We start from the raw sequence: 15,496 nt of genomic DNA on the forward strand, positions 1-15,496 counted from the left end.
CATTTGAGTGAGAAAGGACAGAGGCACATGGCCCCCTGGCCGTGCTGAATGGGCAGACAGACTGGATTCCAGGGAGGGGGCGCCCCCAGGGTGGCCGCGACTCCCCGTTTCTCCAGGATTAGCCAAGTTGTCTCCCACGGGCTCGGCTGCCTGTGCCTGGACCCTGGCAGCGCACTGCGCGCAGCGCCCTCCCCTGGGCCTCCCCTTCCCGGGCAGGCTCCCTGCAGGCCAGGCCCAAGCCACACAGCATCTCCGGCAGCCCTGGTGAAGGAGGGGCCTGGCAGGGGCCGTGGTGTCCCTGCGCATTAGGAAGAGGCAGACTTCTCCCGATGAAACTGTGGGGACAGGACAAGGCCGTGAGAAACCAGACCTCAGGCCGGGGAGGCTCTCAGGGGAGGGAAGAGGCAGGACTGACCTTCTGCAGAGTGGCTACGGCAGGGCCAAAGGAGGCTGTGACCTCCACACGGTCTCGGATCCAGGCTGGCAGCTTGGCCAGGACGGGGCGCCGGGCGTAGCGCTGGTCCAGGAGCACTATGCTGGCGAAGTCCCGCTGGTGCCTGATGGCCCTGCCTGGATGGGCACGAGGGGCTGCAGCTCCGAGGCGGACCTGCCTCCCCGACAGTACGTCCCCACGGGGTCCCCTACCCTTAGCCGTCAGATGGGACAGGTGAGCCCCCCTTCCCTGGTACCGCATTCTCCGCCCGTCCCCCTCGATAGCCAGCCGCGGCCCCGGGCCTACCTATGGACTGGTTGACAGCCTTCATGCACAGGTTCTCCACCAAAGCCCTCCCTGGGGGGGCCGTCCCCGGCCTTCTGGGCTGGGCAGGGTAAAGGAGATGACATGTGAGGGCCATGTCCTGCCTCCTGCCTAGTGTCCCCACTCTCCCTGGGAAACACCCTGCCAGGCTTTAGAGCCAGACCAGGAGGCTCTGGGCCAATGCCAGCAGCAGATGCCACAGGTGACATCACAGAGATCAAGAAGGTGTGGAAGTGTAGCCAGACCTCTGAGTAGACAGGGAACATGGGTCAGTGGGCCTTGCCATCTCAGCCTAGGGTGTCACCGCCACCCCCGCTGTCCTCGCATCCTCTGAATACTAGAGGCACTCACAAGGGTCTGATCCAGGTAGGCCATCTTCTCTTGTAGCTCTGGAGACCTGACGTTGGGGTAGGGCATGCCCACCATGACCACACACCTGGGGCGGAGACGTGAGCGAGTGGGTGTGGTATCAGGCCCCGCCCGGGTCCTCACCCTGCACTACCAGCTGCTACGTCCACCACTCCTGGGGCCGCCCCAGCTGTGCTCGGTCGCTCTGTCACTCCCCACTGTGGTACCTACCACCTGGAAAGGGTTTGCTCAGTGCAGAGATCCAGTCTACCATGAACAGCGTCCTGGGAAAGTTAAGGCCAGTTTCCCACCTGCTCTCCAGGGGCCAGGTCGCGTTGCTGAAACACTCCCCCCACCGCTGAGGGACCTCAAGCAGGCATAGCCTGGTGGCAGACTCGGATGGCAGCAGAGCACAGGCAGGGGCCCAGCAGCCTGGAGTGCGGGGCAGCCGGGTACTGCAGCCCCAGGCGGTGAGCGGGGACCACTACTTACCGGCCTAGGTTGTCAGAGAAGTTGATGCCTTCACTCATCTTTCCTCCAACCACGGAGAAGAGCAAGGCCCCCGTCACCCGGCCTTTTGCCTGGCCACAGCGCTGCGGGACAGACCCAGCCCAGAGCTGCTGAGCCACAGCTTGCTTGGATGTCATCCGAAATGTTTCCACCTGTGAATCCCACGTGGTCTCCAGACCCAAGCCTCAGATTGACCTTCTCACCTCAATGCACTTGGAATACTCCGTCAGCACCTGCTCCACCTGGTTTGCACTCTTGGGTTCCTGGAAAATCTGGAAGCAGAGAATGTCTCCAAGAGATGGGTCCAGAGCGCTGGGTCTCGGGCCTTCTTCTCGCCCTGTGTGTTCCAGCCGGGGGACTGCAGAGCCCCACAGAGCTCCAGGCTTCGGGGAAATCCTCGGTGGTCAGGGACGGGGAGCCGTGGGGCTGAGGAGCCAGGAGAAGCCCAATCACCCCGACTCCTGAGCGTGGGAAAGCCCAGGAAGCTCTGGGTGGCACCGTCCTCACGAGCCAGAGGTGCGGCTGAAGGGCCACTCACCTTCTTCCTGGCGGCCAGGCGGCCCAGCAGGCCACTCTTCTCCCAGTGGGCGTGGACCCGGCGCTGGTACTCGTAGGAGGGGAAGAAACAGACCACCCCTCCGGGAACCACGTTGCACAGGTTACAGAGAATGCGACCTGCCTCGTCCATCTGAGGAAGGAAGACAAAGGGCCCCCCAGCGCAGGCCCTGAAGTACCCCCATAAACAGCTTAAACTTGGGGTTCAAAACTGAGGACAGAGATCCATGGTGTGACTACAGCCAGGGAGGAGGACTTTGCCCAGGGGCTCCTCTGGGTGGCAATCAGAGTGGAATGTGCCACCATCCCCCCAACATCCCCAGCTGCTGCTTCTGGCCACCAGTCGCCTTTCTGACCCTCCCAGTGCTAGCGCGCCAGAGATAAGACTTCCATTGCCATGGGAACGGCAACTCCCAGTGTCCTGATGGGCACCCCCAAAACAGGTCAGGCGCTGAACACCCAGGCACGGAGATGTGCCCCAAGACCTGCATCCCTGCCCACGGCAGGGGCGGGTTAACCGAAGGGAAGAGAACCAAAGGAGACAAGCAGCTTTCTCGTGTGCCTCGTCATAAAGGGATGTGGGAGGTTTCCAGAAAACTTATTTAGCAGCCTAAGGGGTGGGGGTGGGGGAAGCTCAGACCTTCCTTGATAAACATCTAGACCGACACTGCCCACCCTGAGTGGGCTCCGGGACAGATGCCTCTGGGTGGGCCAGAGCAGCCCCCACCCAGGAAGTCCCCCTCCCCAGCCGCGGTGTGGCCAGGCAGGCCGGCCGGGACTCACCATCTGCGGCAGCTCCCTGTGCTGGAACGTGAATTCCAGCGGCTGGCCGGAGACGCCACTGCAGAGGACGATGGGCAGGATGTTGTCCGGAGGGATCACGTGACCTGGTGAGACCCAGGGAGGGGCTGAAACCTGGAGCTGCAGATGCTCTGGGAGGGGAGTCCGGCCAGGGCGTTTCCCCACCGTCTTCCAGATTAGGAGCAGTGACGGGTGACACTCGCCCACGCAACCCATCGCCACAGTAGCACTGGGCAGGAGACGGCAGTGCAGACCGTGAGCACCTGGGCTCAGAGACAGCCAGGACAGGGCGAGGCTCCCACCCTGGGGTCTCCCCAGCCCGGGCCTGACGGCGGTGCGTGGTCGCACTCGTGCAACAGGGGCCAGGGCGCAAACGCTCGGCTCGTCCCACCCCGGACGCGGCTCTCACCACAGGAAAACTCCACCACTCGCTCAGCTTCCGCCCCGGCACAGGCCAGCAGCTGCTCCCGGAAGTCAGACACCTGCGGACCACAACGTCAAGGCCTGTGACCTCCCAAGGACCAGCGCAAAGGACCCCAGGCCTGAGTGTGGCCGGGGGTGGGGAAGAGAGAAGACAGGAGTCTGGGCTAAGAGGCGCAAGTTCACACCAACAGAAAAAAGCAGTAAAAGAAAAGGACGGTAACAAACTGGCAGAAGGAAAGAAACGTGAACAGTGTCCAGCACTGGCCGTCTCACTGAAACCACCTGTAGGGACAGCAAAGGAGATTCGACACATCTGATTCTCCACCCGGGCTGTGCATCAAAATCACCGGTGGGAATTTGTGAAATACACACGGCCAGGCCCAGCCCAATTGCTGAGCAAGAATCTCCCGGGCTTCACCTGCCAGACTGGCACAAAGCCCGCAGTTCAAGCACCCTGTGGAGAAACAGGCATCCTCAGCCATTGCTGGTGGGTACAGAATAGTGCAAGTCTCACCAAGGGGAACGGGACAATATTTAAGAAATGTCCCGTATAACCCATGAATCCCAGATTTACGAGTCTATCCAGAGGACACAGCCCACAAACACCAAACAACACGTGCGTCAGGGCTCAGGTCAGAGGAGCTGCATCTACACACACCCGACGGAGACCACACAGCCAGCAACGGGAGTGATCGCAAGTAACAGCCGACCTCGGTGCCACTCGTGTAAATGAAAAAGGGAAAAATGAAGACACAGCTGCTGTTTTTTGTATTAAAGAAAAAGATACTGGAAGTGTAGCCCAGTAGCTAGTAAGACTGATGACCTGCAGGGGGCAGGGAAGAGGCTGGAGAGGGACGGAAGTGAGAATTTTCTGAATGTATCTTTTTATATAGTTTTGACTTTTGAACCACACAGATGTTTACATATTTTTAAAAATATGATTAAGTCAAAAAAGAGAAAAGCAACTTCTAAAATTGAAAACAAAATGAAACAAACAGCCTGCTGTCTATCAAACTAGCAACATAACACACACAGAAAAGCTCATCTCAAGGGACTTCGTAGCCTGGAGACCACACCTCTGTAGTAGGATATACTCCAAGGGCCGAAAATAAATGCAAAGAAGTGCAACTTCAATCAGATTTATTGTGAGAAATAATATTGGTATTATAATTTTAAAACTATTTTATAGTATACTATAGGATACAGCAGATTATGTGAACATAATTAAGAAACCAAATGTTCAGCTGAAGAGAAAAAGAGACACAATATAAGGTCAAATTTCTAAATAAAAATCAAATAATTTATGTCAATATGGACTCATGATTTTTAAAAACATATTTCCTGGGTCTGTCTACTGAAATGCCCTATGAATAGCCATAATCCAAGAGCACTGCAAACACCCTGGCACCCAGGTCTACATTTCTAAATGCCATTCCCCATTAAAAGAAACCAAGGCACTTTGGAGAAATGATTGAGTCTGGCTCTGGGGCCAGGAACATGCACGCCGAGCTTGGGACATTTTGTTGTCCTGGAAAGCAAGATTGACGGGGCCAAGTCAAAAGGACCAGAGGGCCAAGTGCTGTGGCTCATGCCTATAATCCCAGCATTTTGGGAGGCTGAGGCAGGAGGCTGGTTTGAGACCAGGAGTTCAAGACCAGCTTGGGCAACATAGCAAGACCCCATCTCTACACAAAATTTCAAAATTAATTGAAAATTTTTCATTTAATTAAAAATTAATTTGAAAATTAGCCTGGCATGGCAGCGCACACCTATACTCCTAGCTACTCGGGAGGCTGAGGTGGGCTGGCACCACTGCACTCCAGCCTGGGTGACAGAGCGAGACCCTGTCTCCAAAAAAAACCAAAAGGACGAGAGGTAGTACGATGGGGTTCTCACCAGTCAGTTTGAGACAATGTAAGCCTGAAAAACAATAGTGACCATAAGCAACTTTAACATACTGAATGAATAAAAACCTATGAAAAATCTATGAATCTGCACAAAGAAATATAAAAGTAAAAAAGCTACAGGTAGCTGGGGTTGGGAACCACTTCTTTTGGATTCTGATCAGCATCTATTAAGTCCTTTTCTAGGCTGAAACCATCACTGTGCAGGAATGTGGTTACATTTATCACAGTATTGTGTGGTCTAAATAGCTAACAAAAGACGACTAGTTGTATAAAATATAATGTACACACAGAATTGGAACACAGTGCCAGCCGGAGTGTGGCGGAACAAATGCAGACTCTCTGACAGGGAAAAATGTTTATGACACATTGGTGCCTGGTGAAAAAAGCAAATTGTAATAACAGCAGGTAGAGCTAACACCATTTTCGTTTTGGTTTTAAAATACGTATGCACATATATAAAAATTCTGTATAGAAAGACCACATAATAATATATACCAAAATGAACCTTTTGTTGGTGGAATTATTTTTTTCCTGTTTTTGCTCCTCTCTGCTTTCTACAATGAAAATATAGTACTTTCATTAAAAAATACAGAGAGAAGGTTGACGGTGGGTGCGGGAAGGGAACGGCACCGAGGCACCTACCTGAGAGTGTGAACCACACGTTGGCTTTCTCTGGAGAAGCCTGACCACCCCCCAGGCTGGACGTGTCCAGAGCGGGGTGTCCACCGTGCCCCTCCCCCAGGGGGACATCCAGAGTGGGGTGTCCACTGTCCCCCTCCCCCAGGGGGATGTCCAGAGCGGAGTGCCCACCGCCCCCCTCCCCCTCCAGCCTAAAGGGCTAAGCAGTGAGCTGACGCCCTGGTGCCACCTAGTGGGCGCTGCTGGGCCTGCTCGAGCTGGCTCCTTGGCCACTTTCAGGTCTGGGGACCTGGACAGGGAAGAGGCCTGATGTGTCCTTCCCTCGTCCCTGCCCCACCCCAACGCCTGGGCACAAGAGGCTGGGGCTGGCGTGCTTACCGGCTGCAGGGTGCCCCCCGCAATGACCAGGGCCCGGCACTCCTTCACCACCTGGGCAAAGTGCACGGCTGGATTCAGCAGCAGGAATTTGAGGCTGCTCTGACTGAGGGTGTCTGAAAAGAGGACAGTGACACGTGGGGAGAGGTGGGTGCAGACCATACAGACTTCCAGAGTCAGGGTGAAGGGGATCTCAGGGACTCCATGCACGAGGCTCAAGAGCCAGCACTTTCTCTTTAAATCACATCCATTGACCCTCCAGGACAACCATCCCTCTGAGGTAGACAGTTCTGTCATCTCCCCTTTCACACGGGGACACTGAGGTTCAGAGAGACACTGGTCCAAGCCACACAGCTTGCAGGTGATGAAACCATGCCTCAAACCAAAGCCCACCTCACCTTAACCACCAGGCCCCAGGGTGTCCCTCGGAACCTTGCCAGAGAGGCCCTGTCCCCCCAGCACCTGTGTCCCCTCCCCCCATCTCCACGGCTTGCCCCGGCTCACAGGGGGCTGCCCTGTTTCCTCCTCCTAACACAGGAAGGTGCCAGCATGGACGGACAGACTCCCCTCCTGCTGTGGCTCCCGGGCTCCAGGCCGGCTCCTGCTTGGGGACAGAGCCTGGCCAGGAAGCACCTAATTACCTTGGCGGCTCAGGATGACCCTGCCGTCCTGGTTGGCCGTGGTGAGAGCTGCGAGGAAGCCTTCAACGTGCATCAGTGGGGACGTGGGGGCCCTGGCCTGGCCCTCGTCCACAGGGGCTGCAGGGGCTACACAGGGCAGAGGGGGGGAGGAGGCCTCCCTGAAGTCCGGTCCACACATGAGGAACGGATGCTCTTGCCCAGGGCCTGCAGGTGGCTCAGCCCTGCCGCCCTCCTGACTCACCCTCAGTCACCTCGGGCTGCAGGCTCTGCAGGAACTGCTGAAACCCAGCCAGCCTGGGCCGCTCGCGGGAGGACGAGAGGACCGCGCCGTATCGTTCTGTGAAGCCGAAGAGCTGGGTCGGGAGAGAGAGCCCAGTGGAGAGGCGTGAGCAGCAGCGGAGGGAGGGAGACCGGGTGGACCAGAGGCTCCACCAGGCCACCTCCCTCCACCCCAGCAAGGCCACTATGCACCAAGGAGCACAGGGAAACAGGGGACCCTGGAGTTCCCAGAAGACAGGCCCAAGACAGGGAGCAGGTACCTTTCTGCTGACCATGCTCTTCTCGCAGTACCGCTGCACCTGCAAAACCCAGCCAGCTGCAGGCACGTGCACACACTAAGCAAGCTGTCCTCTAAATTTACAAAGAGGCCACCTCCTTCCTCCACCCTGGGAGCAGGATGCACTGTCACCTCTTTCTCTGAGAATGCTCAGTAAGAGTTTTATGTTCCCCCTGCGTTCCTTCCAGGGGACAGCATCTAAGCTGTGCCTGGAAGAATTAAGAGTTGAAAAACAGAACTGTGAGCAAAGGCAAAAGCAGGGGGGCGGGGCCTGCGCAGGGAGGGTGGGGACAGTGCAGCTGGTGGGCACAGCACGTGTCAGTTAGTGCAGCCCTCGGCGTGGGAGGCAGAGATGAGGGGTTCGAGCCTGTCGCGCTTTCTGAAGAGCACCGTCCCTCAGCGAGCACTCACCAGATGGCAGTTCATAAAGCCTACGAGAAGGGGGACAGGACAGAAGCAAGCGGAGTGGAAGGACGGCGAGAGTCGCAGCTAGCAGGCGAAAAGGGGGAATTCAGAGCTGTCTGAGGCCTGGCGGCTGCGTGGGTGCGACAGGAAAGGGGAGAAAGGTATCAAAGATGCTCTGATTTCTGGCCTGTCAGACAGGGACAATGGCAGAGACAACGACCAAATGGGTAAATCAGCGGAAAGCCGGTTTTGAGGAAGAACGCAAGGCCGAGTCAGTGTGGCCGGCCCGGACACCAGCTCTGCCGGGCACCATCGGCTCGCTCGTGGGAGGCCCGGGCACAACACCTTCCCGAGGTGACCTCTCTGAGCCTTGGTTTCCTCAGCTCACGAGTGGCAACAGGACATAGTAGCTCGGAGCCACAGAGCCTGACACACCGCCTGGAATACAGTCCGTGCTCCATCCATAGAGGCGCCCACTGTTCCTAGAGTCACTAGGTTGGGGTCAAGTGGCACTGGGCACTCAGGCCTGGAGTGAGCGAGGGTCTGAGGCTGTGAACAACGCCGAGGCCCGAGTGGGAAGACGAGAGCGCGGCCCCAGCCACGTACCGCCCAGTGCAGCCCCCAACTCAGCCTGCTGCTCCGGTCCAGCAGCCCGGGGGAGACTGTGCCAGGAGAGAGACAGAGTAGGGCGGTGAGGACCTGTGGGCCCCATCGGTGCCTGTGAGGCACGAAGGAAGGTTCCTCCCCATCCCTGCAACCCCTCGCCCTAGAATGAAGATGACTTTTTCTTGCGAGGATGTTGCTCTAACAGTCAAGTAATTACAAATGTGTATGTTTTAGATCCTCAGCCCTTACACCGTTTGACGACTGAAGGAATTTGCTCTTCATTCCCTCCCTCATCTTAACACAGTGCTCCACCCACAGGTGCTGCTGGGAAGGAAGTCTGATGGGTAACATATGAAGAAGAAAACCTCTACCTTGAACAGGTTGATGTTGTCGATCTGGCTCTGGAAGAGGAAGTCGTTGATGGTCTTCAGCTCCGTCCCTGAGAGGAGACAAACAAAGCCCGGGGCATCAGTCCCAGAGTCAAGCTCAGGAGTGGCTCAGGTCAGCCTGGGCCCTCTGACAGCGACTCTCTCACCTGTCTGCGGGAGGCTCTGCGTGCTGGGATTCTGGTTAATGTTCCCTGAAAGGAGAATCCCAACAGGTCAGGAGGGAGGTCTGGCCCCACCGCCCCATCTTCTCGCCCTCCGCCCTGCACCCTCGGGTGGGAGGAGCACGCATGTGATCACAGGGCACCCACAGAGAGGGCAGGAGCGTCCAGGAGTCTCAAGTCAGACCCACGTGTCTGCACGTGGGACCAAAGCCTTGTGAGTCCGTTCTTTTGACGCCTGCTCCAGGAGACAGGGACAGGCGGCAAGCCAGCGGACCCTGCCACTTTACGCAGAGGCATGTGGTGAGCCAGCGGCGAGGGAGGGGGGAGGCAAAGGACACCAGCACGAGACCCGATCCCTCAGGAAACCCCACGGGCTTCGTGCCCTTCACTTCTGCGGAAGCCTTCCGAGGGCCACCTGGCCCAGAAGAACGCACAGCGCATGGGGGCTGGAGCCAGAGTCCAGTCTCCCCAGCAGCCTCCTGAACCGCAAGCAGCCCTTGCTGAGCTGCCATCCGCGGGTCTGTGCGGGAGGGTTGAGATGCCCGTGCTGCTGTCCTCGCACCCGCAGACGACACTGTGCACGTGCCAGTGCTCTGCAAACTCCAAAGCTTTTGTTCAACTGCTACACAAACGTCCCCTGCTTATATTATGTGTCATTACTTCCACCTGCAGAGTGAGGTCTGGCAAGATAAAAAGGACTCAGAACATGGGCAAATCGAGTCATAAGAAAAGATCTCAGGTCTGACAACAAGCTATAAAGGAGAATTTTCTCAATCAATGACCGAGACAATTCCTAAGGACATAGAAAATCTAGGCGTCCTGCCTGGCATCCAAGGAAAAAGAAAACCAGCAAGTTTTGCAGGTCAGATTACCACGTGGGGGCGAGGGGGGAGGTGCTCTCTTACCCCCCAGCACGGCCACAAACTTCTCCAGCACGTACAGGATCTGTTTGATGTACATCAGGTTCTTGGCCTGCAGACGCTTCCTGAGGGGACAGCAGTGCACGTGAAGAGGCCGTGCCCCAACGCCACCGTGCCCTCCACCTCCCCCACCCGGAGACTCTGCATCTGGCGCCTCTCAGCAGGGTCACAAGCTATGGCCCCAGGCCCTCACAGCCCACAGCTCTGTCCCCAGCATCCCGGGCCTGGGCGGGAGCCAGGACGTGGACAGCACGCTGACCCACCACCCCACTGCGGGTGCAGGCTGAGGTGGTCACCCCGTGCTCCCCCTCAGAGGCCGACTGAGGGGCCACTGAGGCCGTGTAGGATTCTCCCCTGCACCTCAGAGGGCAGTGTCTCACCTGTATCGTTCCATGTACTGGAGCAACTGGGAATGGGCCTGGCAGAGCTGGGGAGAGACGCAGAGAACGGATGGGCGTGGGGCCAGAGCAGGCTCCAGGCAGGCAGCCGAGGGCTGCCGGTGAATCTTACACTGTGCCTAGGAGACGCCGGGCCCAGACACGCAGGAGGCGTCCAGGTGAGGAGACGGGGCTGGGTGCAGACAAAAGGTACAGGTTTTAAAGGCCCTTAGGCTGATGGGAGCTGAGAGGGGGGAAGGAAGGTAAGTTCTGCTCAAGTGTCCACTCTGGGTCAGGGAAAAGCAAGAGGCTGAATCCCTCAGGGAGGAGTCTCCCTGCTAGTTTGTACCAGGTTGGGAAAAGACCTGTCGCCACCAGGAGTGATGGTTCAAGGTCACCATCACATCCTGGCCTAAGGCCAACCCAGGCACTGGTCTGCAGAGGTGGTGGGAAGTCGTGGGTGTTTCACAGTCAGAGAAGCCAGTTGGTGACATCCCGGCTCCCCCCGCACTCACGAGCTATGCGATCTTAGGCATGTTGCTTAACTATCTCCGAATTCCCAATGTAAACAGGACGCTCACCTTCCCCCCAATGTCAGAGGCGGTGTGAGGAGCAGACACCTAGTGTCGTGCAGGGAATATCACAGGGGATCAACAGTGGCCTGTGGAGGTCTTGGGCATTCCTCAGTCAAAGCCCCTCAGAGCCACATCGATAATAATGAGGTCCACCCGCACAAGAACTCCTGCTTCTCTCAGGCCATCAGCCCAGGTCACAGAGGACTGGCTAGCAGTGCCCTGGGCCAGGGGACTCAGGATGACAAGGGACGTGAAGGGCAGGAAGACGAGCCTTTTGCTGGACCTGGGTCCCCAGACTTCTGGGATTTGCTGGAAAGCCCCAGTCAGCCTCCAAGTCACTACCCTGACGCAGTATACCCTCTCCCAAGCGCCACCTCTGGAGGAGTTCCAAGTCCAGGAGTTTGGAGAAACAATCCTTGTCCCTTTGCCCCGTGGCAGGCCCTGGCCCGGGAGGGCAGCCAACCCACCTGGGAGCCGCTGACCTCCACACTGTGGATGCCCGTGATGGTGTCGATCAGGTTGTGGGCCTCGTCGATGATCACCACCTGGCCTTGCAGCCGGATGCCCGCCGCCTGCCGGGTGGCCGCGTGCAGCAGCATCTGGTAGGGCAGCACCACCAGCTGGGAGGACAGGTGCGGCCACCTGAGCAGGGCGGACTCACCCTGCGGCAGACTGGCCCGCCCTGCTCTGAGTTCCTGGCGTGAACGCTTCTACGTTGTACAAAATCCATCAGCTGGAGCGGATCTGACCCCGACCAAACCAAGGGCAGGTGGGGGAGACTGGAACCTGCTGCTTCGCCACCTCTATGCCCCAAAGGGAGCCCCGGAGCCCCCAAGCTTCCTCCCAACACTGCAGCCTCTGTGTACCAGAGGCTTCTACTCCTGGAGCTGCTACTTCCCAGCTGTGTGGCTCTGGAAAAGTTTCTAACCTCTCTGATCCTGTTTCCTCACCTGCAAAATGGGCCTGACACAGTCTACCACACATGACAGTTAAGGAGCAGAGGTAGCGGTAACAAAAATACAAGCATCCTGTAAATTTTTAAGTTGTTACAAAGATTTTTCCAGTTGAAAGAATACTGATCTACAAAATGAAAATCCAGAAAACTGGAAACTCAGTGCCCAGGTGTTACTACTGGCTCCATCCTTCACTCTCGGTGAGAAAACAGACGAATCCCTTAACCTTTCTGGGCCCCAGGGTCCCCGTGTGTGGATTGCAGCCATGTCACTGGAGTACCAAAAAGGCAAAACAAGGTGGGTGGAAAGTGCTTTAAAAATTGAAAGCCACAACAATTTCAGGCCATCTTATGGCATTTGTGCAGAAATGGCTCCAGCACTGCTCCTGCTCTGAGGCAGAGACCTGAGGGAGGGCACCGGACGCCGGTGGGGGCGGGGCGTGCTCCTCGTACTCTGTGCGCACCCACACTCAGTCACGGGGGGGCGCTGCTGAGCACTTAGCTGCCGTGGAAAACAGTTACTAACACAGTTCCCTGCAGCTCTCAAAACCTACTGGATGACACTGAATTCTCCCCAAGTGATATCCTCTTTCCAAAGCCCACTTAAGGAAGTAGCAAGAAAACAGTTCAATCCTGCCCACCAAGTAACAGTAAGATGCCATTTTGACCTGTCAAATTAGCAACTTTTCCTGATTAGCAACTTTTCCTGAAACTGCTTAAAGATATGGCAGGTCACAGAGAGCAGTATTCTCATGTGCTGCAGGCAGGCGTGCGAGTGGGACTGTCACTCCGAAAAGCCGTGTGGAACCACAGTCACGTGCTGCAGTGCCCTTGTCGCACTTCTCTCAGCTCTCGCTGTGGTTTCGCAAGGAATGCACGATCTTTCCTGACTCCCATCTGCTGTCCCCAGGAACGCCAATTGGCCCTGCAGCCCAGAGCCACCAAGGGATCCACGGGCCCCCTCCGACCCATATGCCAGGGGAGAATGGGTTAGGTGCCATCAACACATGGTGCAGCTGTCAGTCTAACCATGTGTGGCGTCCTCCCAAACTACAGAGCAAGGAGGACTCCCCCATGGCCTAGGCCACAGTTAGAGCCCAGAGCTACTTCCCCTCCAGAGTCCTCACCTGGGCTGCAGGAATGGCAAACCGGCTCCCATAATAGGGACAGGCCCGGGCCTTGTTCCCAACGGCCACCAGCTGCTCAATGTCCTTCACCTCTGCCAGGATCTCGTCCCGGAGGAGGTGCATCTGCTCGTGGTTATAGAAGGGGCAGGAAGCCCTCTTCTGCCTCCTCCTCTTTGGCTTCTCCTCTTCAGCTTCATCCCTCTTCTCTGAAGGTGGCACAGGCACAAGGGGAGCACAGACAGAGAGGACAATGGCTGTCTATGCAGCCAAGAGTGGGTCTGTCCTGTTAAGACCCATTTCTGGGGGGTGGGACGTATAAAACCCTTCTGAGTACTGCTCATGTGGTCTCGTCAGGACACTCTGGGATTTGGCTTTATGTTCTCCATAAAGAGCCCATCAAATCACCTCCAAGCCAGGGGTGTGGGCCAGACACTGGCCCAGAAGGCAGGAACTCCCTTTCCCAAGGAGAGCGTCTTTAGGAAGGAACCAGGGTCTGCTCTGCCATTCCTCCCATTTAAGATACTTACGGTCTTTACCTCCCGTGTCCCTGGCCCCGTATCCTCGGTCACTGCCAGCCCTGCCCCACTCTCCCCAGACCGCACGAGGCTGCACCAGAGTCCCAGTACCGTGTTTGCTTCTCTGCATGTCCACGCAGCGGTCGTTAATAAGCTGCACAGAACCCAGGCTCCTCACGTCTTCGTTTACACAAAGGTTCTACAAGACAGGAGAAGACAAGAGGCAAAGAGACGGCGGTGCCAAGTGAGACGAAAGCAACCCAGCTGACCCGCCCGGCCCCGCCCAGCCCAGCCCGCCTCTCCTTTTCCTTCCAACGACCCACCGGTCAGGCCAGGGAAGGGGCTGAGTGGCCGGCATCACACCCAGCACCTTTCCGGGCCTGGCCGAGGAAGACAAAGGCACAGGGGAAGGAGCAGGATGGCACCTGGGCCGAGACACCTTGCCGCTGTTTACCTGCCGAGAGCCCAGGGAGACGAGCCGGACGTCCTTGCCAAAGGGGCTCTTCTGTACTTCGTGCACAAACTGGGACAGCTGGGAGTGTGTCCGACTGCAGTAATAAATCTGCTCGGGGGAAGAGAAAGGCATTTCCAACAGGGGACTCTAACGCTCTAACGCGCCTGCACACCGAGGCACACCGTAGCCTAAAAGGCCGAGGGAACGGGCAGAGCAGCTGCAAATGTCCAACCTGACGCAGGGGGACTGCCCATGTCAGGTCTCATCTAGCGAGGGCCCCAGGGACTCCCCGAGTCTCCTGCAGCTCCACAAGTTTACGGAAACAACCACAAGAGGTAACTCCTTCTACTAGTCACACTCAGCCTCTGATCCAACTACTGCGAGGGCCTGGCAATCTCAGGAAAGTGTATTTTCCCTGAGTGGTGACTGTCAGCGTGGCAAAGATTCCTACCGTCCCGGGAGGGTGGCGGGGGAGGGATGTTTCCACACATCCCCAAAGAGAGAGGAGGAGGCTGAGCTGAATATTCTCTCTCTACTGCTCTAAGGCTTAGAAACGAGAAAAATAGGGGTAAAATATCTACTTTCCACAGAAAACTAAAGTCTGGAATGAATGAAACCAAGCGTGTGTAAATTTGAGAAGGGTCAGACCACACGCACCCCACGGCACTCCATGCAGACGGACATACAGAGAAGAGAAGAAACACGCCAGGAGAGACCGGAAGGGCAGCGCTTTTGCCTGTCCTCCCCGACACCTCCCGCCACCCGCCACCAGCACCCCATGGAGGCAGGAACCACCCCAGACCTCAGCCCAGAACAGCTGCTCCTTGACGCCCTGGGGCAACACGCCAGGCCTCGCTCCCAGGAGAGGCCTCCCCAGGGCCCAGCCTACCAGGTGAGCAACTAGGGACCAGGTTGGGTCTGGGAAGCCACAGAGTCTGCAGGCTGGAAGCCCCTCCCCTTCATCGATAGGAGGGTAAGCAGCAGCCGGAGCCGGTCTGGGCCTCTCCCCTGGGCTGGGGAGCCCAGGACGCGGGCCCAGACACAGCAGCACCTGAGGACACGGGTCTCACCTTGGTCACATGTTCTTCCTCCAGGTCATCCTCATCCTCATCCACTCTGCGCAAGAGAGAGAACAGAGAGCAGTCTTCCCTCAGCACACTCAGGTCAGCTAAACACCATTTCCTGAGCATCTACTAAGCCCCCACGACAAGCCCTGGATGGCCGATGGCCCTTGAGTAAGACACAGCCCCTTCCTCACAAGCCAACAGAACTGGGGCTTGCGCTCTGGGCCAGAAAGGAGAAGCCCAATCCCAGCAATGGTGCCACCAAAGCGGCAGGTGCTGCTTGTCCAGAGACACCCCCAGGCAAATGCCAGCCTGGGCCTTCCAGGTCAGGGGACACAGGGAAACGTGAAGACAAAGGAGAAAGAGCACAGCACCCCAACCCCGAGCCAGCAGCTTCGCTCCATCATCCAACCTGCAGTTATCGCAGCTGCTCTCCTCC

The 15,496-nt window shown here is 57.3% G+C and overlaps 1 protein-coding gene across 3 annotated transcripts in view; it reads right to left on the minus strand.

Moving 5' to 3' along the window:
• Positions 1-243: 243 nt before the first annotated feature.
• Positions 244-15,496, minus strand: part of LOC138391913 (putative ATP-dependent DNA helicase DDX11-like protein 8) — a 47,875-nt gene continuing 32,622 nt past the window's right edge. For 2 of the 3 annotated variants that reach the window (XM_069482053.1, XM_069482054.1), the window contains 22 exons: positions 15,064-15,109; positions 13,994-14,101; positions 13,651-13,738; positions 13,025-13,230; positions 11,413-11,565; positions 10,374-10,420; positions 9,979-10,058; positions 9,059-9,103; positions 8,895-8,962; positions 7,496-7,534; positions 7,198-7,309; positions 6,957-7,082; positions 6,319-6,431; positions 3,381-3,453; positions 2,954-3,057; positions 2,154-2,303; positions 1,819-1,887; positions 1,598-1,698; positions 1,109-1,193; positions 740-818; positions 416-570; positions 244-335 (listed from right to left, as the gene is read on the minus strand). In XM_069482053.1, coding sequence (XP_069338154.1) covers positions 306-335; positions 416-570; positions 740-818; positions 1,109-1,193; positions 1,598-1,698; positions 1,819-1,887; positions 2,154-2,303; positions 2,954-3,057; positions 3,381-3,453; positions 6,319-6,431; positions 6,957-7,082; positions 7,198-7,309; positions 7,496-7,534; positions 8,895-8,962; positions 9,059-9,103; positions 9,979-10,058; positions 10,374-10,420; positions 11,413-11,565; positions 13,025-13,230; positions 13,651-13,738; positions 13,994-14,101; positions 15,064-15,109 — 2,077 coding nt within the window. In that variant the 3' untranslated portion in view covers positions 244-305. Of the gene's footprint in view, positions 336-415; positions 571-739; positions 819-1,108; positions 1,194-1,597; positions 1,699-1,818; positions 1,888-2,153; positions 2,304-2,953; positions 3,058-3,380; positions 3,454-6,318; positions 6,432-6,956; positions 7,083-7,197; positions 7,535-8,894; positions 8,963-9,058; positions 9,104-9,978; positions 10,059-10,373; positions 10,421-11,412; positions 11,566-13,024; positions 13,231-13,650; positions 13,739-13,993; positions 14,102-15,063; positions 15,110-15,496 lie in introns of all 3 variants that reach the window. The other variant, XM_069482052.1, reaches the window with a different exon arrangement.

Source organism: Eulemur rufifrons, chromosome 9, assembly GCF_041146395.1.
Source record: "Eulemur rufifrons isolate Redbay chromosome 9, OSU_ERuf_1, whole genome shotgun sequence".
Classification (NCBI taxonomy): Eukaryota; Metazoa; Chordata; class Mammalia; order Primates; family Lemuridae; genus Eulemur; species Eulemur rufifrons.